Source organism: Salvelinus sp. IW2-2015, linkage group LG19 (assembly GCF_002910315.2).
Source record: "Salvelinus sp. IW2-2015 linkage group LG19, ASM291031v2, whole genome shotgun sequence".
Lineage (NCBI taxonomy): Eukaryota > Metazoa > Chordata > Actinopteri > Salmoniformes > Salmonidae > Salvelinus > Salvelinus sp. IW2-2015.
Window position 1 is genome coordinate 7,822,631 of NC_036859.1, and position 25,401 is coordinate 7,848,031.

The 25,401-nt window shown below is 46.1% G+C and overlaps 1 protein-coding gene across 4 annotated transcripts; it reads right to left on the bottom strand.

Annotated features, from left to right (window-relative positions):
- Positions 1 to 857: 857 nt before the first annotated feature.
- Positions 858 to 16,777, bottom strand: LOC111979195 (serine/threonine-protein kinase tousled-like 1-B). Of its 4 annotated transcripts, XM_024009569.3 has the most exons (23): positions 16,703 to 16,777; positions 16,399 to 16,538; positions 15,086 to 15,207; positions 14,855 to 14,923; positions 11,220 to 11,258; positions 11,030 to 11,105; positions 9,507 to 9,550; positions 9,181 to 9,282; positions 9,005 to 9,091; positions 8,660 to 8,752; positions 8,461 to 8,571; positions 8,244 to 8,380; positions 5,732 to 5,923; positions 4,966 to 5,032; positions 4,773 to 4,870; positions 4,446 to 4,527; positions 4,264 to 4,355; positions 4,052 to 4,141; positions 3,714 to 3,883; positions 3,476 to 3,611; positions 3,283 to 3,394; positions 3,047 to 3,154; positions 858 to 1,359 (listed from the first exon to the last, which is right to left on the bottom strand). In XM_024009569.3, exons 2-23 carry the CDS (start codon positions 16,520 to 16,522, stop codon positions 1,213 to 1,215), a joined length of 2,298 nt encoding a protein of 765 aa, XP_023865337.1. In that variant the 5' UTR covers positions 16,523 to 16,538; positions 16,703 to 16,777; the 3' UTR covers positions 858 to 1,212. The 4 variants fall into 4 exon arrangements, with proteins under 4 accessions (XP_023865337.1, XP_024003439.1, XP_023865336.1 ...); XM_024147671.2 differs by lacking the exon at positions 16,703 to 16,777 and having other exon boundaries at positions 4,773 to 4,867; positions 16,399 to 16,616; XM_024009568.3 differs by lacking the exon at positions 16,703 to 16,777 and having other exon boundaries at positions 16,399 to 16,616.
- Between the last annotated feature and the right edge of the window lie 8,624 nt (positions 16,778 to 25,401).

Here is a 25,401-nt window from a genome sequence, read left to right on the forward strand (position 1 = left end):
CATTAAGGGTGAACAGAAGGTAAAACAAAGAATAAGAGAACGATAAAATTACCAAAAAAAATTGGTTAGATAATTTCATGTTTCTAGGCATTTGTCGTTTTATTTCTTTGTGAAAACAACAGGTGCAAACGGGCACTGGTGAAAGTTCAGTAAATCCTGTGTGTTGACCCTCTGTACAGACAGATTGCAGATATGTCACTCCTACATGAAATGTACATTGAATTTCCCCAGATGATTCCTGTATGGAAACATCAATCTTTACGATACAGTTGATCCTCATATGGTGACGTTTTGTTCTGACAAAACAGACTTCACTGCCTGAACAAGCCTAACACTCACCACATTGAGGGATGGATCCATGGAGGACCGGAACACGCCAAAACCAACCTCTTTCACACAGCCAGATTATATTCATCCAGGAGTAGGTTTCATTATTGATTCAAGATCTAAAAACGTGACTTCATGAACATAGATGGCATACTTCTGGCCAACAGTCGGAGACTGAAGCTTAGTTAAGTCCAGGACTATTTCAAGAAGCTATGTCCATGAAACCAAATCATCTCGAGTGCAATTTAGTCCAATGGTAGGATTTAACGTGGGTCAGTGAAACCAACTGATCTGCTTTGGAGACTTAAGCCCCACATCCCAAATGTACCTCTACCTTCTATAGTAGAGGCTAGGGGTCTATTTGGGAATGGGATTCTGTCCCTCGCAGAGAGGCTGTTTAAAATGTTGCTGGAGGGGATTCCAATTAACATCTGTTGCTTTTTTTGTTTGTTTATGGTTTCCCTCTCTACCAATAAAAGCCCAGTCCAGCACAAGCAAGGGATGTGGCCTAGCCCCAATCTATTAGGTCCTCACGGCAACAGGCACAGCCTGTCCAATGGCATGCACAATGGGTAGAACTTTCTCACCTCTCTCTCTCAAAACTAGGTTCACGTTCAAGATCACAACACAGTAACGTTTCTTCAAAGCTACTTGGCAACGTGGAAAGTGTATCCACTTCCACCCCCCCCCCCCCTCTCTTTCTTTCCATCTTTCCCGAGCCTCACAACGTGCAATCCATTTCATTCTATTCAGCCAAACAAATTCACGTTCCTGATCCTTTTACAGTGGCCGGGCGATTTAGAATACCCAACGCCACTCCCCATATTCGGATCAATTCTGCTCCAGGATTGGCCAGCGGGCCTGTCAGTCATGTTCATCAGCCCGTCAGTAGGAGGAGATTGAGGAGGCCGGCTGAAGAGAGCCAGAGGAGTTGGAGCGTCTCATGTGAGGGAGGAGGTACGTGTCAGTGCCCAGCTGGTGAACGTCAAATCGATCCTCCTTACGGTAGGCCAGACAGCGTCGGATAAACGCCTGACACACAGAGAGAGAGGGATGTTAGTTTATGGAATAAGGATCTGCTTATCAAGCTTTGTCTGTACTAGTCACATTCAGACATGTCCTGACGATTGTACATTTCAAAGTCAACCAATGTGTACAATTCAGAGGAACACTGAGTATTATTCACCTTGGCTTGCTGGCCTGTGCGTGTCTCACCTAGGGCCGTTGCGGTCACGAAATTATCAGCCGGTGATTTGTCAAGCAAATAACTGGTCGGTCTCACGGTAATTGACCGTTAATTAACATAAACACGTTTAGCATCTCCTGGCTTCCACAGACTACAAACCATTTTAAAAAGTCTAATAAATCCATGTAATTTAGCCTACACCTTCACAATAAAGCCAGTATTAATTTTAGACAAGTCAAAAGAAGCACGATGAAGAAAATGTAGTCTATTTCAGAAGAACAGTTGTCCCTATGTTAGGCTCTGATCTGGCTATGCCAAATAGCTGTGGGCTACACTAGTTCATTTAGCAGTCAAGATTCGCTTAGAATTCCGTTGCATTATTTTACAGTATGAAGAATACAATTGAAAACAGCTGAATAAAATAGAAAGGATATATTCTCTAAACGACTTGAGTGCGCACATGCGGTTATTCTGTGTTGAGCGGTTAATGTAACTTTAGTTGTTCTACAAACGTTGGGCTATAAGTTTTGATTTTTAATACATTGTAAGGCTGCATGATGAGACTAATGACGATTTGAAAAAAGTCGCTTGAAATGCATGAGCTCGGCTTTGTTTTTTGCGCAGGCTGTAACACACTTCATCAGTCTCATTCATAATTTGACAAGCTTGTAAATGCCTCGAATTTCACGGCGGCATCCCCTTTGTGGCCATAATGAACCCTATTGCTGAGTTGTGCACTTCTCCCCAAGTGTGCTGCGCAATCCTCAATCAGCTCTCCGTCACGTGATCTGGTCTTTTACACAGGCTACAAGTGAAGACAGACACATCAGAGATGCAACTGCGCGTGTCCTTATCCAATTCCGAATTGCATATTGAAGATATTGGAAAAGCTGTCCACATTTACTTTTCGTCAGCCAACAAGAGGAGACGCCTAATGAACAGGAAAAGCACTAGCCTATGTCAATCTACTATCCCCCATAGTACAAAAGTCGACCTATTCTATTCTGTGCGAGAAATAAATATTCCAAACAGTCTGGGACAGTTGTGGGATGCGATAGATCGCAAATTAATACAACCCCTGGCATCAAAAAAAAACTTGCTTAATGCAATGTGGCTGACGCAAGAGATCAGAACGTTTAGCTTCAAATGTTGATAAACGATTAGGCTATTTCTTCACAGTAGAAGCGCAGCAATGCACACATGGTAGAAGACTATAAGCGCAAATGTTCCATTAGCGGAAAACAACATTATCAAAAGTGACCGCAAATGCGATTATGCATGTCATGCTTTTATCCTCCCCAAACTTGAAACTCACGCGCTGCTTACATTTGCATTGATATCAGAGTGATTAGAGGGACAATAGAGTGCCGAGTACCAGGCAGTTAGCAAGTTTGGTAGACTACTAATGACCATCAGAGCTTGGAGAAGCCTAATTACCGTGACTAAAACGGTCATGTGGAATTTGACTGCCTTCATGACTCGTAACTGCCGGTGTGGCGGTGATACGGTCACCGCAACAGCCCTAGTCCTCACCTTGGCCTCTGTGCTGGCCTGGGGCTTGGCAGGGAACTGAACCTCAGTGGCTTTGAGGATGGTGTTCTCCTGAAGAATATCCTGCTGAGACTGGTTGTGGCCAAACGGCTGCAGGAACACATACACACACACAAACCAATGTTACTCAAAAAAAACACAACATACACCAATAGGGTCAGGTGTTCGCACCGTCAGAAGAGTGCCACTTCAAAAGGGGCCATAATAAGTGGGCTTACCTTCCGTCCATAGAGGCACTGGAAGAAGATGACCCCGACCGACCAGACGTCCACCTTGTTAGAGATCTTAGGAGGCTCCTTGCCCACCACAAAACACTCTGGGGGAAGGTACCTGGACAAGAGGGATGGGAAAACATGAAGGCAATATACCCAAGAAAACACCTAATATAATTGTTTGTGTGATGTGTCTCACCAGTATGTGCCAGCTCCCTGTGAGGTGAGGTCCATGCCGTCCACTCCATAGTTGTCATCGTCCATGATCTTAGACAGCCCAAAGTCTGTGATCTTTATCTCTCCACACGCGGTCCCATCCACCAGCAAGATGTTACCTACACAAACGGCAGTGTGTGAGTTGAGCGTGTGTCTGTATTACATACACAAACATGAGTCTGTCTGTGTCTGTGTGTGTGTGTGTCTGTGTGTGTGTGTACCTGGTTTGAGGTCGTAGTGTATGATGGGGGGTTTGATCTCGTTGAGGTATCGCAGGGCGTTGACTATCTGCATGACGATGGACCGCGCCTCCTTCTCGGACATCAGCTTGTTCTGTTTCAGATAGAAGTCCAGGTCGTTCCCCTCACAGAACTCTAAAACTGTACAGAACCTAGAGGAGGACAGACAGAGAGAGAGAGAGAAAGAGAGACGACAATGGACTCCATTAACTATCAACTAAAAGGCATCTCAACGGACTAAAATCCCCTCCACATCTCCTCTCCTTTATCGGCACTGATGTGAAAGAACTGAACTAGGTTTGGGGTAAAAAGCAACTTACGTGTCTGTATCCAGGGAGAAGTAGTCGTAGAGTTTGACTATTCTGGGATGGTCCAGCTGTTTGTGTATCCGATACTCTCTACAGGCATGTCTGGGACAGGAAACAAGATTGTGTGTTTGTAAGTCTGGTCAAATAATGTTTACAAATGGTACAATGTGGGTTGTAAATTCTGCGTCTCATAACATTGCCTCGTCAGAGCAGATGGGACATACTTGTGATAGTTCTCCTTCTTCTCCTCTCTCCAGTTCTTGTTGAGCTGGTGGATTTTAACAGCTGCATAGCGCTGCTCAAACAGGTCAAAGGCCTGAAGACACACATCAGAAGCACAGGTAGAGTATGGATCTAGAATCTGTTAATAATCACTCCCAAGCACATACTAGTAGTCAATCCGTACCTTATAGACCTCACTGAAGCCTCCTCTGCCCAGCAGATGCAGCAGCAGGTACCTCTCGTTCAGAGTGGGGTGGTCTTTAAACCTGACAGAGATATAGCACAAGCTGAACCATTTTCTTCATACAACATATAGGGTTTATTTACCCAAATGACCCCTACAAGAACTTCCTCTTACAAATACCTAGAAAGTGGTCTATGAACTGGCCAATTAGCAACACTATAGCTACTGGCCTACGGGTAGGTATGTCCCAGGGATGGGTTTTGCACCGGGGCACAGTGGAGAGGTTAGGTGTTCCTATATGATTGTGTCTTCCTGTCCTGTACTTACGACGAGCTGTCCTCGTTGTTGATCCTCTTCAGCTCTCTGATGTGGAGGTTCCTCACCCGCTCTAACCGCTCCAGCTCTGCCTGGATCTCAGCCTCCTCCTGAGAGACAGTCACTCAGTCAATCGTATTCATTTTGGGATTGGGACCATAGTGTTTTTTTTACAAACGTGTTTTGTGTTCATATTGACTCGGACCTTCTTCAGGTGTCCCAGGCGAAGCTTGAAGATCTCCTCCTGCTCGTGATACTCAGCCAGAGTCAACCTAACAAATGGTTGATTTAAAGTCACTGCACCAACATCGCAACAGTGTGAGTGTGTATCAGTGGTGGGAAAAGTACCCAATTTTCAAACTTGAGTAAAAGTAAAGATACTTAATAGAAAATTACTCAAGTAAAAGTAACCCTGTAAAAAACCTACTTGAGTAAAAGTCTAAAAGTAATTGGTTTCAAATATACTTAAGTATCAAAAGCAAATGTAATTGCTTAAAATATACTTAAGTATTAAAAGTAAAAGTATAAATCATTTTAAATTCCTTATACTAAGCAAACCAGACGGCACCATTAATTTTATTTTTTAAAGTTACGGATAGCCAGGGGCACGCTCCAACACTGACATTTACAAATGAGTCCGCCAGATCAGAGCCAGTAGGGATGACCAGGAATGTTCTGTTGATAAGTGTGTGAATTAGACAATTTTCCTGTCCTGCTAAGCATTCAAAATGTAACGAGTACATTTGGGTGTCAGGGAAAATGTATGGAGCAGAAAGTACATTATTTTCTTTAGGAATGTAGTGAAGTAAAAGTAGCCAAAAATATAAATAGTAAAGTGATGTACAAATACCCCCAAAAAACTACTTAGGTAAAAATACTTAAGGACTACTTAAGTACATTACACCACTGGAGTGTATGCATCTGTCCATAGACATGCATACTTGTATGTACTAGTGTGTGTGTACACTTACATCTGGGGCAGGGAGGGTTTGAGGAAGGGGTCGGGGTCATTGCCGTTGACGACCTTGGTCTTGCGTTGTTTGGGTTCAGAGGTGGTTGCTAGGGAGAGGGAGGGGGATGAGGGATTGGGGGGCTTCCTCTTGGCCAGCAGCTTCCTCTGACGCTCTATCTCCTCTCTCTGCTGATTGATACCCTCCTGCTGCCTATACGGAGAAGAGGGTTATTAAGCTTTTTAGAAGGTAATAAGGTCAATCCACGGATAATTGTTATCGTTTCATTATTCTCTGGAGAGCACCCCCCCCCCCCCCCCAAATATTTTGGGGAATTTTAACCGTTAATTGGTTAACCGCCGAAAATACATTTGAAATAATGGAATTAAATATGTATCTTATCACACCATACAATTATTTTATAAAGACATTGAAACCAGCATTCCTCTACTGTTCTATTTGTTTGCATATCAACGTTGTTTCGTTGTCAAGAAGCCAGACGCACAATCCTAATCTGAGATTCCCCCGCTTTCAAAGTTTCTAAACAGACACGGTTCTACACTAACTTTTTCCAATGGTGGCACAAGCACATGATTTGGTCGGCACCAATTTGTTTCTAAAAAGATATGTATACTTGATCATGGCCTGGCCTGTCCCATAACGTGCCTGCCTGCATTCCATACAGAACCAGGCTAATAATGGACTAGCCATCTTTTAAATTAGCATGCCGTGTTCTTAAATTGATTTGGATAGATTTACTCTAAGTGCAAAATGTATTTATTGAGCCCCCAAACTCAACTCTGGACATCGAAGCCAGTTCCACTGCTTGTTTTCATTGTTCCACTGCTTGTTTTCATTGTTCCACTTTAATCACGACTTAGACCCGGGACACCAGGTGGGTGCAATTAATTAATCAGGTAGAACAGCAATCCAGCAGGCTCCGGACCTTGTAGGGCAGGGTTCCCCAACTGGCAAGTGATTTTATTTGGCCCCCAAAGTTTGAGTGTAAAAACACCAGTAAATCATCTCCAAGTGATTTTAATTTCAGAAATCTGTTCCAAAGTATTCTCACGCATAATAGAGTGATGTGTGTCTGAAATGTTTTAGTTAAATATTATATCTGTTTGGGCTTCTTGCGGTCAATTTGCAGTCTACAAATTATCTGCACTTTTTTTCCCAGCCCCCTGACCATCTGCTCAATAAAAAAAATAGTCCCGCAGCTGAATCCTGTTGATGATCCCTGCTACGTGATGAACACCCCTGCTCTAGAGGGTAGAATTTGAAAAAATATATACTTCATAGCAAAACAATACCACGGCAAAAACAAAGTGTACAGTGATTTCCCCCAGGTCCCCCCCCCTCAATTGTGATATCCAATTGGTCTTCTTCCATCGCTGCAACTCCCCTGCGGACTCGGGAGAGGAAGGTCGAGAGCCATGCGTCCTCCGAAACACGACCCTGCCAAGCCACACTGCTTCTTGACACACTGCTCGCTTAATCAGGGGACCATTTTTGTGTATTTACCCTTTAATTTAGGTGCGCACCAGCCAGACTTGAGTTCGGCTGGCAGCGTTTCTCTAGCCATAGGTGGCGCGTTTCAAGTTTGGGGAAGCTAATAACATTTTTTTTTATATATATTTTTTGCATTCCATGCATCATCGCATTAGTAGGCTTATTTAAGATGGCCTACTATTCCTAACGTGATGAGTAGATTGATAGTCATAATTTATGCAAATAATATAACTCAATGACTGCTCGCAAAAAAATACAGTTCAATGCATGGCTGAGCGTGTAGTGGCGTAGAATAGGCCAAGGCTATCTCTTGGCCTGATATAAACACATTTCATACAATTCTACTACACCATCGGTACTCAAGTACCATTTGTGAAGGTCCAATCACCTAGGTGGCAAAGGTCGGAGTGGATATTGTCATTTATCGGCGTAGTAACAAACCCCCACCTTGCAACACATGCGACTCCAAATTGTTCGCACCCCTCTTATTGGTGTAAAATAAAAATATTACGTGACCAGGTAAAGAAAAAAGTGTAATAATCACCCTTACGTCCAATAAAACACTTGTGTCACACTGCCAAGTCAAACGGTCTCAAACGCGACTGTTTTGGTCACAGTATGGAGCCAAGAACAGATGTTCATCGCTGTCAGATTTGGAACCGCTCGCATAAGGTGCACTGTTTAGAACTCTGTTTTCATGCTAATTGCATTTTGGCAAATGTCTGAAATGTTTTACATTGGCTGCTTCATTACAGTAGTTGTATGTTCAATGACATAGCCGTTTGAATGTGAGTCGATTGGCTTGCTACTGTTGCATGTTTCAATGAAGCTTTTAAATGAAAAATGTCTGTTCCTTGTATGCACGCAAAGTACTTTCTGTTGGTCGCCTCATACTATTTGGAACAAATTTAACCGCCTGTTAACCGGTTAAAAGAGGGTTGGTTAGACGGCAGCAAAATTGACCTAAATGTGCATCCCTAATGTAAATATATGTTGTTTCGTGAAGTGTGTGTGTTCTCACTTGACAAGGTTCTGGAATGCGTATCCGTCGGTCCACTGTTCAGTGTAGGAGGCTCCATGTCTTACGGTGGTGAAGTGACCCAGTCTCAGACGGTCCTGCATGCTCTTCTCTCTGCACGACTGTTTCTCCTGGGTGCTCTACAAAAACACACACGGGTTAACATGCAAGTTCATCCCGACACATCAGTAACAAGCACAAACACAAACTAACTGTGTACCTTCTCGATGAGCAGTTTCTTGCTCATGGTGATGCATTTGTTCAGTCTCTCTTTGTATTTCTCCAGTAGTTTCTGCTGTTCATCTATCTGTCGCCTCAGGTCACAGTTAGCCTACAAGAAAAACGGTCAACGTCAATAGCTGATCAATACACAACCTATAGGTATCACCTGTAGTACCCTAACTAGCACGTAAACTCACCCTGAGCAGGTCATCGATGCGTCCTTCTTTCTTCTCCAGGTCCAGACTCTTGTTGCTCTCCAGAGCAGCAAGCTTCAGACCTGTCAACTCCGTCTGGGGAGAGAAAGAAAGAGGAAGGTGTTTGACATATGAGGAGTGAGAGAAGTAGATATGAGAAGAGTATGAGGAAAGAAAGAGTATTGTTCCCTGGGCACCGAAGACATGGATGTCAATTATGGCAGCCCCCCCCCAGCCCGCCCTGCACCTCTCTGATTCAGAGGGGTTGGGTTAAATGCTGAAGACACATTTCAGTTGAATGCATTCAGTTGTACAACTGACTAGGTATCCCCCATTCCCCTTTCTTACCTGCACACACTTGCTGGCGCAAGCTTTGTAGTTCATCAGGGGATCGCCAAAACACAGACCGGTGGGAGAGGAACTGTTCTGTCGGATCTATAGACAACACACATACAACACTGTTCTAAACAATGTGATAGAACGCCGAAGCCTAAAAATCTCCTACCGCGTGGGTGTATACATACGATAGAGCCTGGTGCAGAGTGAGCTCCGTGGTGTGAGTTCTGTGGTGAGCGGAGGACCTGTGGTAGAGCCCTCACTGGACTGGAGCCATTCCCCCCATGGAACTACACACAAGAAATAGCAGGGTGCGGAAAAGGAGATGACATCATCTACATATAGCCCAGCAATAGCAGAGTGCCTCAAGAAGGGAAATTCAGACTGTCAGTCAATCACAATCTGCTTAATCAATCATTAACCCCCCCTACCCACCCCCCCCAACCCAATCAGCATATCATCACCATGGAGAACTCAGAGTTACATATAAACAACTACATTATAGGACACTCACATCAAAGTAGTCACTGATCTTGGGCCCCCGTGTGGAAGTCTTCCCTGTAGGAGAGGAGAGCCGATAGCCTGGGTTAGCAATGCATAACACAGCGTAGCATACTGTACACAGCATAGCAGATAGAGGTTAGAACAACTCAGGGACTAGGGGTGTGAACGTTTAAACGAAGTTGGCATCCTTAACGTTAAAAATAATCTCTAACCGAAACAAATGTTTTCCCGCCACCCACAAAAATTAAAACCACAGTGCAGTTATCACAACATGTTATTTTCCGTGTTATAACCGAACTAGACGATAGGCAATAAAGGCCTGGGGAAAGTTGTGTAATTTAAAGGTAGACTCAGCAATATGAAGTAGATGCAGAAAGTAAACAGCATAGTGGATCAATTTCCACAAAAACTAAAGAGCGTTGAAGCGCGATGCTCAACTTCTCCGCCGTTTTGTTTGGTGCCCTGTCTACCATGCTGTGAACAGCGTGAAGCGAACACGTGCACAGATACTGTTTGTGACCGCGTGAGAGCGAAGTGTTGCATCTCGCTCAATATCCTAGCCTATTCATGGCCATGCTTTTCTGAAGTTGCGAGACATTCCAAGCCCAAAAATTGCGGGATACAGCTTTCGATTGCCGATAGATAGGCCTAGTGCACGGTTATGACTGTCTGTCTGGTGGCCGACCTGCCTATACTGTGCCCGTCCTCACTCTTTCCGTCCCCCACAAGCTCGCTAAGAAAGATGTGAGTGTTTGTGTTCTCAGAAGTACGGCAACTAATCAGTCTCCTCCGTCCCAAAATTACTGAATCTTAGGAGTCGATTCCAATTGGAATCTTGACACTCAGAAATGGGAGTTGGCACCGGGAGTCGACATGAAAGTCGAGGAGTCAATTGCTTTGGAGTCGACTCTCCACCACTACGTCATCGTTGTTAACAGTTGGAAAAATGGCAGAGAAAGGCAAGCGGTAGCACCAAAGCTCTGCATGGCAAAAGTTTGAGAAGGATTACTTCGGGATTTTTGCACAGGCAATTTATCTACTTCCCCAGAGTTAGATGAACTCGTGGATACCATTTTTATGTCTGTGTCCAGTATGAAGGAACTTTGAGGTGGAATTGAGATACAGTAATGGTAGTAAAGGTGCAATGCTTAACCATCTGAAGGGGAACGCACTGTGAGACCCAAACCGTTGCTGGCAGCGGCATTGTGAATTCACGTGGCATTTTATAAATATTCTAAACATTTTAACGGAAAACATGGTAATTTCAACGTGAAGGAAAAAAATTATGATTTGTCACATTCCTATCAGGGACCTCACAACAGAATGAAATAAAGGCAATGTGTCACCTTCTTGAACTGAGAGAGTGATACCCCGTGACATTAAGAACACATTGTGTCAAGGGGGAAGGGCCCAAATAGGGATAGGGAGGATGCGCGTGAGTGAAATCAAGCAGAATCAAAAAATCCTTTCAAAACCTGACCAGATCATTCCTCTCCAGTTCATGAGTGTTATTATGTCGGGTATGCGTCATACCTTGGCTGCTCTCAGAATGGGTGTCAGCTTTCCTTTTCCTTCCTCTGGACGACTCAGAGGGCTTCTTCTCAGGGGTCTGAGAATAAACAAACACTAAATCACTTTTCTGACACTTGCGTGTCCAATAAGGAAGAGAGTGTGTTTATGTGGGTGGGGGAGGGAGGGACAGAACAGTAGGAAGAGTACGTACAGAGTATGCAGGAGAACTCCCTCTCTTCATATCAGAGTTCTAGGGAGAGAAAGATGCCATAGAAAGAGTCAAGGGGGGGTGAGAAAGGGAGGAAAGCGAGAGATTGAGGCGGGTCATGCAAGTACAAGACCTGCAATCACTTTATGCCTTATTGTATGTCTCTCTCAAATATCAATATGCCTTGCATACTGTTGTTCAGGCTAGTTTTCATTATCATTGTTTTGGTTTGCAATGGACCCTGTAGTTCCACTCTCCGTACCTCTGATACCCCCTTTGTCCTTGCCGTGTCCGAATCCTGGCTTAGGAAGGCCACCAAAAATTCTGAGATTTCCATACCCAACTATAACACTTTCCGTCAAGATAGAACTGCCAAAGGGGGAGGAGTTGCAATCTACTGCAGAGATAGCCTGCAAAGTTCTGTCATACTTTCCAGGTCTATGCCCAAACAGTTCGAACTTCTAATTTTAAAAATGAATCTCTCCAGAAATAAGTCTCTCACTGTTGCCGCCTGCTACCGACCCCCCTCAGCTCCCAGCTGTGCCCTGGACACCATCTGTGAATTGATCGCTCCCATCTAGCTTCAGAGTTTGTTCTGTTAGGTGACCTAAACTGGGATATGCTTAACACCCCGGCAGTCCTACAATCCAAGCTTGATGCCCTCAATCTCACACAATCAATCAAGAACCCACCAGGTACAACCTAATCCGTAAACATGGGCACCCTAATAGACATTATCCTGACCAACCTGCCCTCCCCAAATACACCTCTGCTGTCTTCAATCAAGATCTCAGCGAATCATGCCTCATTGCCTGTATCCGCCACGGGTCCGCGGTCAAACGAACACACCCTCATCACTGTCAAACGCTCCCTAAACACTTCTGCGAGCAGGCCTTCTAATCGACCTGGCCCGGGTACCTGGAAGGATATTGACCTCATCCCGTCAGTTGAGGATGCCTGGTCATTCTTTAAATGTATTCTCACCATATAGACAAGCATGCTCCGTTTCAAAAAATGCAGAAACAAGAACAGATATACCCTTGGTTCACTCCAGACCTGACTGCCCTCGACCACACAAAACATCCTGTGGCGAACTGCAATAGCATCAAGAGCCCCCGCGATATGCAACTGTTCAGGGAAGTCCAGGAACCAATACACGACAGTCAGTCAGGAAGCAAAGGCCAGCTTTTTCAGAGAAATTCGCATCCTGTAGCTCTAACTCCAAAAAGTTCTGGGATACTGTAAAGTCCATGGAGAACAGATAGCAACCTCCTCCTTAGCTGCCCACTGCAAACTGAGGCTAGGTAACACGCTCACGCACCGATAAATCCGTGGAGGTGAATCGAAGACACTCAACAACGCTTTCTCAAATGGCTGGCCATGCCTTCCTCCTGGCGACTCCTAACCTTGGCCCAACACCCCGCCCCCCGCGCTGCTACTCGCCTAGCCTCCCCAGCTTCTCTTTACCCAAATCCAGATAGCAAGATGTTTTCTGAAAGAGTGGAAAACCTGGACCCATACAAATCAGCTGGGGCTTGAAATCTGGACCCCATATTTCTGAAACTGTCCGCCGCCATTGTCGCACCCCTATTACCAGCCTGTGTCAAACCTCTTCCTTCGTATCATCTGAGATCCCCAAGGATTGGAAAGCTGCCCGCGGTCATCCCCCTCTTCAAAGGGGGACACACCCTGGACCCAAACTGTTACAAGACTATAATCCCATCCTGCCCTGCCTGATCTAAGGTCTTCGAAAAGCCAAGTCAACAAACAGATTCACTGACCATGCTCGAATCCCACCGTACCTTCTCCGCTGTGCAATCCGGTTTCCGAGCCGGTCTACGGGTGCACCTCAGCCACGCTCAAGGTACTAAACGACATCATAACCGCCATCGATAAAGACATTACTGTGCAGCCGTCTTCATCGACCTGGCCAAGGCTTTTCGACTCTGTCAATCACCATATTCTTATCGGCAGAGACTCAGTAGCCTCGGTTTTTCTAATGACTGCCTTGCCTGGTTCACCAACTACTTTGCAGACAGAGTTTCAGTGTGATCAATCGAGGGCATGTTGTCCGGTCCTCTGGCAGTCTCTATGGGGTACCACAGGGTTCAATTCTGGGCCGACTCTTTTCTCTGTATACATCAATGATGTTGCCTCTTGCTTGCGGGCGATTCCCTGATCCAACATCTACGCAGAACGACCCTATTCTATATACTTCCGGCCCTTTCCTTGGCACTGTGCTATCTAACCTCCTCCAAACGAGCTTCAATGCCCATACAACACTCCTTCCGTGGCCTCCAACTGCTCTCTAAACGCTAGTAAAAAAACCAATGCATGCTTTTCAACCGTTCGGTGCCTGCACCCGCATCGCCCGACTAGCATCACCACCTGGACGGTTACCGACCTAGAATATGTGGACATCTATAAGTACCTTAGGTGTCTGGCTAGACTGCAAACTCTCCTTCCAGAACTCAAATCAAATCAAGAATCGGCTTTCTATTCCGCAACAAAAGCCTCCTTCACTCACGCCGCCAAACTTACCCTAGTAAACTGACTATCCTATCCGATCCTCGACTTCGGCGATGTCATCTACAAAATAGTTCCAACACTCTACTCAGCAAACTGTGATGCAGTTTATCACAGTGCCATTCGTTTGTTACTTAAAGCACCTTATACGACCCACCACTGCGACCTGTATGCCCTAGTCGGCTGGCCCTCGGCTACATGTTCGTCGTCGACTCCACTGGCTCCAGGTCATCTACAAGGCTTATGCTAGGTAAAGTGCCCCTTATCTCAGTTCACTGGTCCACATGGCTACACCCACCGCGCAGCACGCGCTCCAGCAGGTGTATCTCACTGATCATCCCTAAAGCTAAAACTCATTTGGACGCGTTTCCTTCCAGTTCTCTGCTGCTGCGACTGGGAACGAATTGCAAAATCTCTGAAGTTGGAGAACTTTTATTCCCCTCAACAACTTTAAAAATTCTGCTATCCGAAGCAGCTAACCGATCGCTGCGCTGTACATAGTCCATCTGTAAACTACCACCCAATTTACCTACCTCACACCCCCATACTGCTTTCATTTATTTACTTTTCTGCTCTTTTGCACCACACAGTATCTCTTCTTGCACATGATCATCTGATGATTTATCTCCAGTTGGTTAATCTGGCTAAATTGTAATTATTCGATTTATTGCCTACCTCATGCCTTTTGCACACATTGTATATAGATTCTCTTTTTTTCTACCATGTTATTGACTTGTTTATTGTTTACTCCATGTGTAACTCTGTGTTGTCTGTTCACACTGCTATGCTTTATCTTGGCCAGGTCGCAGTTGCAAATGAGAACTTGTTCTCAACTAGCCTACCTCGTTAAATAAAGGTGAAATAATTTTTTTTTTTTTAAACAAACGAAGACAATCTAATTCTCCTGATTAACGGTCCATTGTTCCAAAAAATTAAATGGATACATAGATAAAATGCCTGCCCTCGGTCTCCACACAAACAAAATGGTGCATTTTCTTAAACCAGAGAATTAGCCACCTATGTCCGTAATATGTTGTGACATCTAATCATTGAAACTAGGACAGCGGCCTCCCTCACTGCCGGCGCCTCTGCATAGCGTGTGTGTGTCTCACCTCTGACTCCTTGTCACTGGAGGAGCCCAAACTGCCATAGCTGTTGTTGGAGCACTCGTTGGCCAGACCCTAGATATACAGAGAAATCAGGCACAGTTGTTATAGTGTGCTGTGTGCTTTTTGTGTGTGCCTTTCAAAACCTTTTTAAGTGTGTCTGGTATGAGTAAAACCATGCATGTGTGTTATAGTATTGATGATTGAGATAGTTTTGCGTTATAACGTGTGTTTCACCTTGGCCCCCCCACTGGTGCTGCCGGTGCTTCCTACTGTGTTGCCGCTGACCGCGCCCATGAACCTGGCCTCCAGAAGCTCCTGCCTGCGAGGGTCCAGGCTGTGCAGCTCCTCCATGGGGCCTACACAACAACACAAGATAAAGCTATATAAGGATACAGCAAACTGCATCACATACATCACACTACCGCCCACTTCTGATAAGAGCACATTGGATAAGTGCAAACTGTTTGAGTGCAGTGCATTTCACCACTCCCACATCATCACAGTTACTTAGTCTGTGTCCATCTGCATGCTCTATAATATGTATTTAGGTAACACCTTATGGACAGCACCAAGCTATCGCATGTATGTATCAGGTGTCAAAACTGTATGTTAGGCTGTAAGACCACTACTGGACAAGCAGAGTTTCTGATTCAACAGCTGAGCTGCGGGTGTGAACTTTGTCCCCATCAATCACCAAAACATGGAATGTCTGACACACAACCCCAGCCTTATGAGGTTCAAGTAAAGAGAAACCAGACAGCAGTAATAAAACATTGACAAGCACTGTAAATATGGCCACAGGAATACCACATCCAGGGATCATCTTGATCCCGGTCCAAAGCATAATTAGCTACATGGTTATTTCCATCCCAATTGGAATAGTTAGCAACACTAAAAAAATGTGACACGCTAAGTAGCCTTTGTGGGACAAACTTCCGTTCTCTGGATGACATCAGAGTTACGGGCTTTAGTTCTGATGCCTACAACAGTCTGTTCTTGTTCGGATGTTGAAGTGATCAGAATATAAACTTTGACAAAGGAAAGTGTTGTTCCTAGTTGATTATTAGAAGTCGTTTGAATGCATCATAACTCACTGGATTCGTATAGACTTGTAGTAGCCCTGCTGTTTGACATAAGGCCAAAGGCATTCAACTACCCACAGCTGTTTAGCTACAAGTGATGGCTAGTCTCTGCAACATCGCTAACCTAGCTACTATAAGTAGTTACATAAATGACAACGCCTTGGTCATCTAACCTTATGTATGTCTAGTGGCCTAGTCTGTTCCTACTTATTTTCCACTCAACCTGTCTGCTCCTGTCTGAATATTCCATTGCTAATGCTCTCCATTGCTCTACTGTAACTGAACGCTGACACCTATCGAAGCTAGCTAGTAGCTAACGTTGGCTAGCTACTGTACTGACTGTAACTGGCAAGGTTCGGCAATCAATTGACATCCATAAATCTGTCGAATTGAGGTGATTTAAGTGGAAACAGTGCGCATTTCCCATCGAACAGACTTCGACGAATGCCATTGTTGATAAATTACCTTCCTTCTTGGCGGTCGCCGTTATGTGTTGTTGAGAAATCGTTGGGGACGAGGATAGCTGCGACCAAGATGGCGTCGCCTCCAAACTTCCACCACCACTTCCACTGTTACTTTGGACACTCATTAAGCCACTTTACAAGCTAGAGATCAAGCAGACACACGGGCATCCGTGTAAATCCGAAAACCCAAACTTGCATACACCAGCAGCCACCTGCTACATAGCCACAGCAGTCAATCTAATTTTGCACATTTTGTAAACATATATTTTTCAGCAGGGTAGTAATATGCTAGGATAAAATGTAACCTTTGCATCGATCGCGCGGCTGTCAGCATCAGTTCCCGAAAACGGCTTCACAGTCACTAGTACCCACTAGTATTCTGCCAGCAGCACAAACAATGACGTCACTTTCATATGGTAATGAGGAAACCTTCAAAATAAAAGCCCGCATTTCACAACATTGTGGGAATGTGGATAAATCATTCAAAATATATAATTTTAATCAATGGGCATTTCTATTGTGACAACAAAAAATACGAGTCATCTATGAAAACAAATAAAAAATATGGTTTAAAAATGTGTTTATACCAATAATGAAAAAAATGTTGACACTGGTATGTTGAGAATATTGAGCTGTAGAGAGAACTTTTCTACCTGGTGGAAAATACTCAGTAGGGTCTGCTGGCTTTTGATACCGACCCTTCCATGGCCCCCAATGCAATACACTGTAATAGACTGTAAATGGGAAACATATTGGCTTGTAGAGATAGCTTTTCTACCTGTCTCAGCTAATGTGGGGTGGGAAATGCTCAGTAGGGTCTCTACTAACCAAATGTGTCATTTTGGAGGGGCACTGTGTTATAGACATATGCATTTAGTGCAGCATGTTATATTCATTCCAAAACAATACATTAATGTACTGTTGTTGTGTTGAATATCAGTTGTAAAGACAACAGGAGGGAGTCTCTGGAGGCTCCGGGCTGGAGGCCGTCTCTGGAGGCTTCGTGCCATGTCTCACCCCTGGAGGCTTCTTGCCATGGATCATCACTGGAGGCTTCTTGCCATATATCATCACTGGAGCCTTCTTGCCATTGATCATCACTGGAGCCTTCTTGCCATTGATCATCACTGGAGGCTTCGTCCCATGGATATCACTGGAGGCTTCGTGCCATGGATCATCACTGGAGGCTTCGTGCCATGGATCATCACTGGAGGCTTCGTGCCATGGATCATCACTGGAGGCTTCGTGCCATGGATCATCACTGGAGTGGAGAGACACACAGGAGGCCTGGCTCTGGGAGCAGGCACAGGACTCACCAGGCTGGGGAGACATACAGGAGGGTTAGTTCTTGGCCGAGGCACAGGACTCACCCGGCTGGGGAGACCTACAGGAGGCCTTGTCCTTGGCCGAGGCACCGGATACACTGGGCCGTGGAGGCACACTGGAGGTCTCGAGCTAAGAGCCTGCACAACCCGTCCTGGCTGGATGGTGACTTTGGCCCGGCACGTGCGGGGTGCAGGCACAGGACGCACTGGGCTGTGCAGACGCACTGGAGACACAGTGCACAGAGCCGGCGCAGGATATCCTGGGCCATAGAGACGTCCTGGAGGTCTGGAGAGCAGGGCTGGCACACTCCGTCCTGGCTCGATGCCCACTCTAGCCCGGCCGATGCGAGGAGCTGCGATGTAGCGTACCGGGCTGTGAACGCGCACTGGAGACACTGTGCGCTCCACCGCATAACACGGTGCCTGACCAGTACGACGCTCCACCCGGTAAGCACGGGGGAGTTGGCTCAAGTCTACAATCTGACTGAGCCATACTCCTCGTCTGCCCCCCCCCCCAATTTTTTTGGGGGGCTGCCTCTCGTGCCTGCTCCGCTGTGCCACCTCCTCAGGACGGCGATGTTCTCTCGTCTGTCCCCAGGGTCCTTTGCCTTCCAGGATTTCCTCCCATGTCCAACTCTCCAGGTAACCATGCTGCTTGGTCCTCTTTTGGTGGGTAGTTCTGTCACGGCCGTCTGAAGAAGAAGGAGTGGACCAAAGCGCAGCGTGGTAAGTGTTCATGTTATTTTTATTTAAACAGAACACTAAACAAAATAACAAAAGAGAATGAACGAAAACGAAACAGTCCTGTTAGGTGCAGCAACACAAAACAGAAAACAACTACCCACCAAAACACAGGTGGAAAAAGGCTACCTAAGTATGGTTCTCAATCAGAGACAACGATAGACAGCTGCCTCTGATTGAGAACCACACCCGGCCAAACACACAGAAATAGAAAACATAGAACACAAAACATAGAATGCCCACCCCAACTCACGCCCTGACCAAACCAAAATAGAGACATAAAAAGGATCTCTAAGGTCAGGGCGTGACAGTACCCCCCCCAAAGGTCCTATTTAGGTTGCCATTTTCCATTGGTGGGTAGTTCTGTCACGACCGTCTGTTGAAGAAATGGACCAAGGCCAAAGCGTACATACTTATTTATTAACGATGTCCCCAACAAAACAATAAAACTCCAACCGAAACGTGAAGCCAACGTAGTGCTCACAGGCAACTAAACATGGACAACTACCCACAAAACCAAAATGGAAAATGGCAACCTAAATAGGATCCCCAATCAGAGACAACGATAAACAGCTGTCTCTGATTGGGAACCAATTCAGGCCACCATAAACCTACATTCCCCTAGACAATTGAAATCCCCATAGATAAACAAAAAAAACCTAGACAAGACGAAACTAACCAAACCACCCTTGTCACACCCTGACCTAACCAAATAATAAAGAAAACAAATATAACTAAAGTCAGGGCGTGACAATCTGTAAACGTTTGTGAGTGTTTTAGGTGACAAGCCAATTTTTTTCAGCCTCCTGAGGTTGAAGAGACGCTGTTGCGCCTTCTTCACCACGCTGTCTGTGTGGGTGGACCGTTTCAGTTTGTCCGTGATGTGTATGCCGAGGAACTTAAAACTTTTCACCTTCTCCACTACTCTCCCATCGATGTGGATGGGGGGGATGCTCCCTCTGCTGTTTCCTGAAGTCCACGACCATCTCCTTTGTTTTGTTGACGTTGAATGAGAAGTTATTTTCCTGACACCACACTCCGAGGGCCCTCACCTCCTCCCTGTAGGCCGTCTCATTGTTGTTGGTAATCAAGGCTACAACTGTAGTGTCGTCTGCAAACTTGATGCTTGTGTTGGTGGCGAGCATAGCCACGCAGTCATGGGTGAACAGGGAGTACAGGAGAGGGTTGAGAATGCACCCTTGTGGGGCCCCAGTGTTGAGGATCAGCGGGGTGGATGATGTTGTTTTCTATCCTCACCACCTGGGGGCGGCCCGTCAGAAAGTCCAGGACCCAGGGTCTCGAGCTTAATGACGAGTTTGGAGGGTACTGTGGTGTTAAATGCTGAGCTGTAGTCAATGAACAGCGTTCTTACATAGGTATTCCTCTTGTCCAGATGGGATTGGGCAGTGTGCAGCGTAATGGCGATTGCGTCATCTGTGGACCTATTAGGGCGGTAAGCAAATTGGAGTGGGTCTAGGGTATCAGGTAGGGTGGAGGTGATATGATCCATGACTAGTCTCTCAAAGCACTTCATGATGACAGAAGTGAGTGCTATGGGGCGGACTACAAAGGGAAACCCAGCCGCGAGCTGCCCAGTGACGTGAGCTTACCAGACGAGCTAAATGCCTTTTAAATGCTTCGAGGCAAGCAACACTGAATCATGCATGAGAGCACCAGCTGTTCCACACGACTGTGTGATCACGCTCTCCAAAGCCGATGTGAGCAAGACCTTTAAACAGGTCAACATTCACAAGGCCGCGGGGCCAGATGGATTACCAGGATGTGTACTCAGAGCATGCGCAGACCAACTGGCAAGTGTCTTCACTGACATTTTCAACCTCTCCCTGCACGTCTCTGTAATACCTACATGTTTCAAGCAGACCACCATAGGTCCTGTGCCCAAGAAAGCGAAGGTAACCAGCCTAAATGACTACCGTCGGTATCCATGAAGTGCTTTGAAAGGCTGGTCATAGCTCACATCAACACCATCATCCCAGAAACCCTAGACCCACTCCAATTCACATACCACCCCAACAGATGATGCCATCTCAATCGCACTCCACACTGCCCTTTCCCACCTGGACAAAGGGAACACATATGTGAAAATGCTGTTCATTGACTACAGCTCAGTGTTCAACACCATAGTGCCCACAAAGCTCCTCACTAGGCTAATGACCCTGGGACTAAACACCTACCTCTGCAACTGGATCCTGGACTTCCTGACGGGCCACCCCTAGGGGGTAAGGGTGGGCAACAACATATCTGCCATGCTGATCCTCAACACGGGGGGTCCTTCAGGGGTGTGTGCTTAGTTCCCTCCTGTACTACCTGTTCACCCACGAATGCATGGCAAAGCACGACTCCAACACCATCATTAAGTTTGCTGACGACACAACAGTGGTAGGCCTGATCACCGACAACGATGAGACAGCCTATAGGGAGGAGGTCAAAGACCTGGCAGTGTGGTACCAGGACATTAACGTGAGCAAGACAAAGGAGCTGATCGTAGACTACTGAAAAAGAAGGGCCGAACACCCCCCTCCATCAGAAGCTAGCCAGCTAATTAGCTACTAGCTTTTTAGTCATTGGTAGCCACTGCTAGTGGTCTTTACCTTTAACTCGAACTCCAGCCGCTTTAGCCCGGATAGCCTGGATAATACCTGCCAGTCTGCACAGCACGATATCAGCCCTGAGCATATCGGACTGCTTTTTCCCCCCACTACATCATCAGATTCCTGCCGCAAGCTCTGGAACATCACACTGGATCTTGGCAGCTAGCTAGTTGCTACCGAGTGGCTACTGTGGGAAACGCCCTTGTCCAGAAGCATGCACCAGCTAGCCTCGAGCTAGGCCCATTTCCCGGCCAGCAAACGAAGTACACCAACTACAATACCGCTCTTGCCAATTGGTCTGGACCCTTTGTCGACACGGAGCCCCGCCGATCCATAACGACTGGTCTGCTGACGTAATTCGGCCGATGTGCGCTCAACCGGCCTACGCGATTTGGATGCTGGTGTTGATCCATCTGCTAGCCCCGGCCTGTTAGCTTCCTCAACGCCGTGTGTCCCGCTCGCCTTACGTAGTAATTGACTACCGAATGGCTACCTGTTTCATCTTTGCTGCTCATTGGACCCTATGATCACTCGGCTACACAGCTGATGGCTGTTGGACTGTTCATTAACACGGTACTTCCTTTTGTTTACCTGTCGGCCCCAGCCTTGAACTCAGGGCCTGTGTGTAGCTAACTGACCCTCTCTGCCCATTCATCGCCATTTACCCGTTGTTGTTGTCATAGCTGTTTACCCGTTGTTGTCTCACCAGTTGTTGTCTTAGCTCTCCCAATCAACACCTGTGATTGCTTTATGCCTTTTTCTAATGTCAGAAGTGTTTTAGGGAGCGCTTGACAGTAATGAGGGGTAGTCGTTTGACCGCGGGCCTTGTAAACTGTTGTTTAGGGCAGCTCTCATTGTTTTATTTTACTGCAGAGCCCCTAGTCCTGCTCAACATGCCTCAGATAGCCCCCTTGTCCCACCCCCCACACATGCGGAGACCGCACCTAGCTTAACTGGCGCCTCCAGAGATGAAACCTCTCTCATCATCACTCAATGCCTAGGTTTACCCCCACTGTACTCGCACCCTACCATATCCTTGTCTGTACACTATGCCCTGAATCTATTCTACCATGCCCAGAAATCTGCTCCTTTTATTCTCTGTTCCCAAAGCACTAGACGACCAGTTCTGATAGCCTTTAGCCGTACCCTCATCCTACTCTTCCTCTGTTCCTCTGGTGATGTATAGGTTAACCCCGCCTTTTAAAAAATGTAGAACTAAGAACAGATATAGCCCTTGGTTCACTCCAGACTTGACTGCCCTTGACCAGCACAAAAACACTCTGTGGCGTACTGCACTAGCTTCGAATAGTCCCCGCAATATGCAACTTTTCAGGGAAGCCAGGAACCAATACACACAGTCAGTTAGGAAAGCAAAGGCTAGCTTTTTAAAACAGAAATTTGCATCCTGCAGCACTAATTACAAAAAGTTTTGGGACACTGTAAAGTCTATGGAGAATAAGAGTACCTCCTCCCAGCTGCCCACTGCACTGAGACTAGGAAACACTGTCACCACTGATAAATCCATGATAATCGAGAATTTCAATAAGCATTTCTCTATGACTGGCCATGCTTTCTACCTGGCTACCCCAACCCCGGCCAACAGCTCTGCACCCCCTGCAGCAACTGCCCTCCCCCACTTCTCCTTCACCCAAATCCAGACAGCTGAAGTTCTGAAAGAGCTGCAAAATCTGGATCCCTACAAATCAGCTGGGCTAGACAATCTGGACCCTCTCTTCCTAAAATTACCCACCGCCATTGTTGCAACCCCTATTACTAGTCTGTTCAACCTCTCTTTCGTATCGTCTGATATTCCTAAAGATTGGAAAGCGGCCGAGGTCATCCCCCTCTTCAAAGGGGGAGGACATTCTTGACCCTAACTGTTACAGACCTATATCCATCCAGCCCTCCCTTTCTAAAGTCTTCGAAAGCCAAGTGAACAAACAGATCACTGACAATTTCGAATCCCACCATACCTTCTCCGCTATGGAATCTGGTTTCAGAGCTGGTCATGGGTGCACCTCAGCCACGCTCAAGGTCCTAAATGATATCATAACCGCCATCGATAAAAGACAGTACTGTGCAGCCGTCTTCATCGACGTGGCCAAGGCTTTCGACTCTGTCAATCACCGTATTCTTATCGGCAGACTCAACAGCATTAGTTTCTCTAATGACTGCCTTGCCTGGTTCACTAATTACTTCTCAGATAGAGTTCAGTGTGTCAAATCGGAGGGCCTGTTGTTCAAACCTCTGGCAGTCTCTATGGGGGTGCCACAGGGTTCAATTCTCGGGCCAACTCTTTTCTCTGTATATATCAATGATGTTGCTCTTGCTGCGGGTGATTCTTTAATCCACCTCAACGCAGACGACACCATTCTGTATACATCTGGCCCTTCTTTGGACACTGTGTTATCAAACCTCCAAATGAGCTTCAACACTCCTTCCGTGGCCTGCAACTGCTCTTAAATGCTAGTAAAATGAAATGCATGCCCTTCAACCGATCTCTGCCCGCACCCGCCCGCCCGACTAGCATCACTACTCTGAACGGTTCTGACTTAGAATATGTGGACAACTTTAAACACCTAGGTGTCTGGCTAGACTGTAAACTCTCCTTCCAGACGCACATTAAGCATATCCAATCCAAAGTTAAATCTAGAATTGGCTTCCTATTTCGCAACAAAGCCTTTTATTTTTCTGCTCTTTTGCACACCAGTATTTTTACTTGCACATCCTCATCTGCACATATATCACTCCAGTGTAAATTGCTAAATTGTAAGTACTTCGCCACTATTGGTCTATTTATTGCCTTACCTCCTTACTTCATTTGCACACACTGTATACAGATTTTTATATTGTGTTTTTGACTGTATGTTTGTTTATCCCATGTGTAACTCTGTGTTGTTTTTGTCGCAATGCTTTGCTTTATCTTGGCCAAGTCGCAGTTGTAAATGAGAACTTGCCTACCTGGTTAAATAAAGGTGAAATTTAAAATGTAAAATTGACAACGACGGGGCTGTAGTGGAGCGGGTTGAGAGTTTCAAGTTCCTTGGTGTCCAAACACACCAAGACAGTCGTGAAGAGGGCACGACAACACCTTTTCCCCCTCAGGAGACTGAAAAGATTTGGCATGGGTCCCCAGATCCTTAAAACGTTATACAGCTGCACCATTGAGAGCATCCTGACCGGTTGCATCACCGCCTGGTATGGCAACTGCTCACTGCGGCCAAGCTTCCTGCCATCCAGGACCTATATACTAGGCGGTGTCAGAGGTAGGCCAAAAAAATTGTCATAGACTGTTCTCTCTGCATGGCAAGCGGTACCAGAGTCCTAAGTCTAGGTCCAAAAGGCTCCCTAACAGCTTCTACCCTCAAGCCATAAGACTGCTGGTTTTACACTGCTGCTACTTGCTGTTTATTATCTATGCATATTCACTTTACCCCTACCTACATAGGGGCTCCCGGGTGGAGCAGCGGTCCAAGTCACTGCATCTCAGTGCAAGAGGCATCACTGCTGTCCCTTGTTCAAATCCAGGCTGCATCACACCCGGCCGTGATTTGGAGTCCCATAGGGCGGCGTACAATTGGCCCAGTGTCATCCGGGGTAGGCCGTCATTGTAATTAATAATTTGGTCTTAACTAACTTGCCTAGTTAAATAAAGTAAAAAAAACATGTACGAATTACCTTGACTAACCAGTACCTCTGTACTGATAGCCTTTTATTGTGTTACTTTTTATTACATTTTTTACTTTAGTTTATTTAGTAAATATTTTCTTACATTTACATTTACATTTAAGTCATTTAGCAGACGCTCTTATCCAGAGCGACTTACAAATTGGTGCATTCACCTTATGATATCCAGTGGAACAACCACTTTACAATAGTGCATCTAATCTTTTAAGGGGGGGGGGGTTAGAAGGATTACTTTATCCTATTAGGTATTCCTTAAAGAGGTGGGGTTTCAGGTGTTCCGGAAGGTGGTGATTGACTCCGCTGCCCTGGCGTCGTGAGGGAGTTTGTTCCACCATTGGGGTGCCAGAGCAGCGAACAGTTTTGATGGGCTGAGCGGGAACTGTACTTCCTCAGAGGTAGGGAGGCGAGCAGGCCAGAGGTGGATGAAGGCAGTGCCTTGTTTGGGTGTAGGGCCTGATCAGAGCCTGAAGGTACGGAGGTGCCGTTCCCTCACAGCTCCGTAGGCAAGCACCATGGTCTTGTAGCGGATGCGAGCTTCAACTGGAAGCCAGTGGAGAGAGCGGAGGCGGGGTGCCGTGAGAGAACTTGGGAAGGTTGAACACCAGACGGGCTGCGGCGTTCTGGATGAGTTTGTAGGGG

Bases quoted from the DNA above. Each gene is read 5' to 3' on its own strand.
- LOC111979195 (XM_024009569.3), bottom strand. From the start codon at position 16,522: ATGAGTGTCCAAAGTAACAGTGGAAGTGGTGGTGGAAGTTTGGAGGCG. The intron at 5,033-5,731 runs GTAAGTGTACAC...ACCATTTGTTAG, and splicing joins AAACCCTCCCTGCCCCAGAT to GTTGACTCTGGCTGAGTATC. The intron at 4,871-4,965 runs GTCCGAGTCAAT...ACTGTCTCTCAG, and splicing joins GCCTGGGACACCTGAAGAAG to GAGGAGGCTGAGATCCAGGC.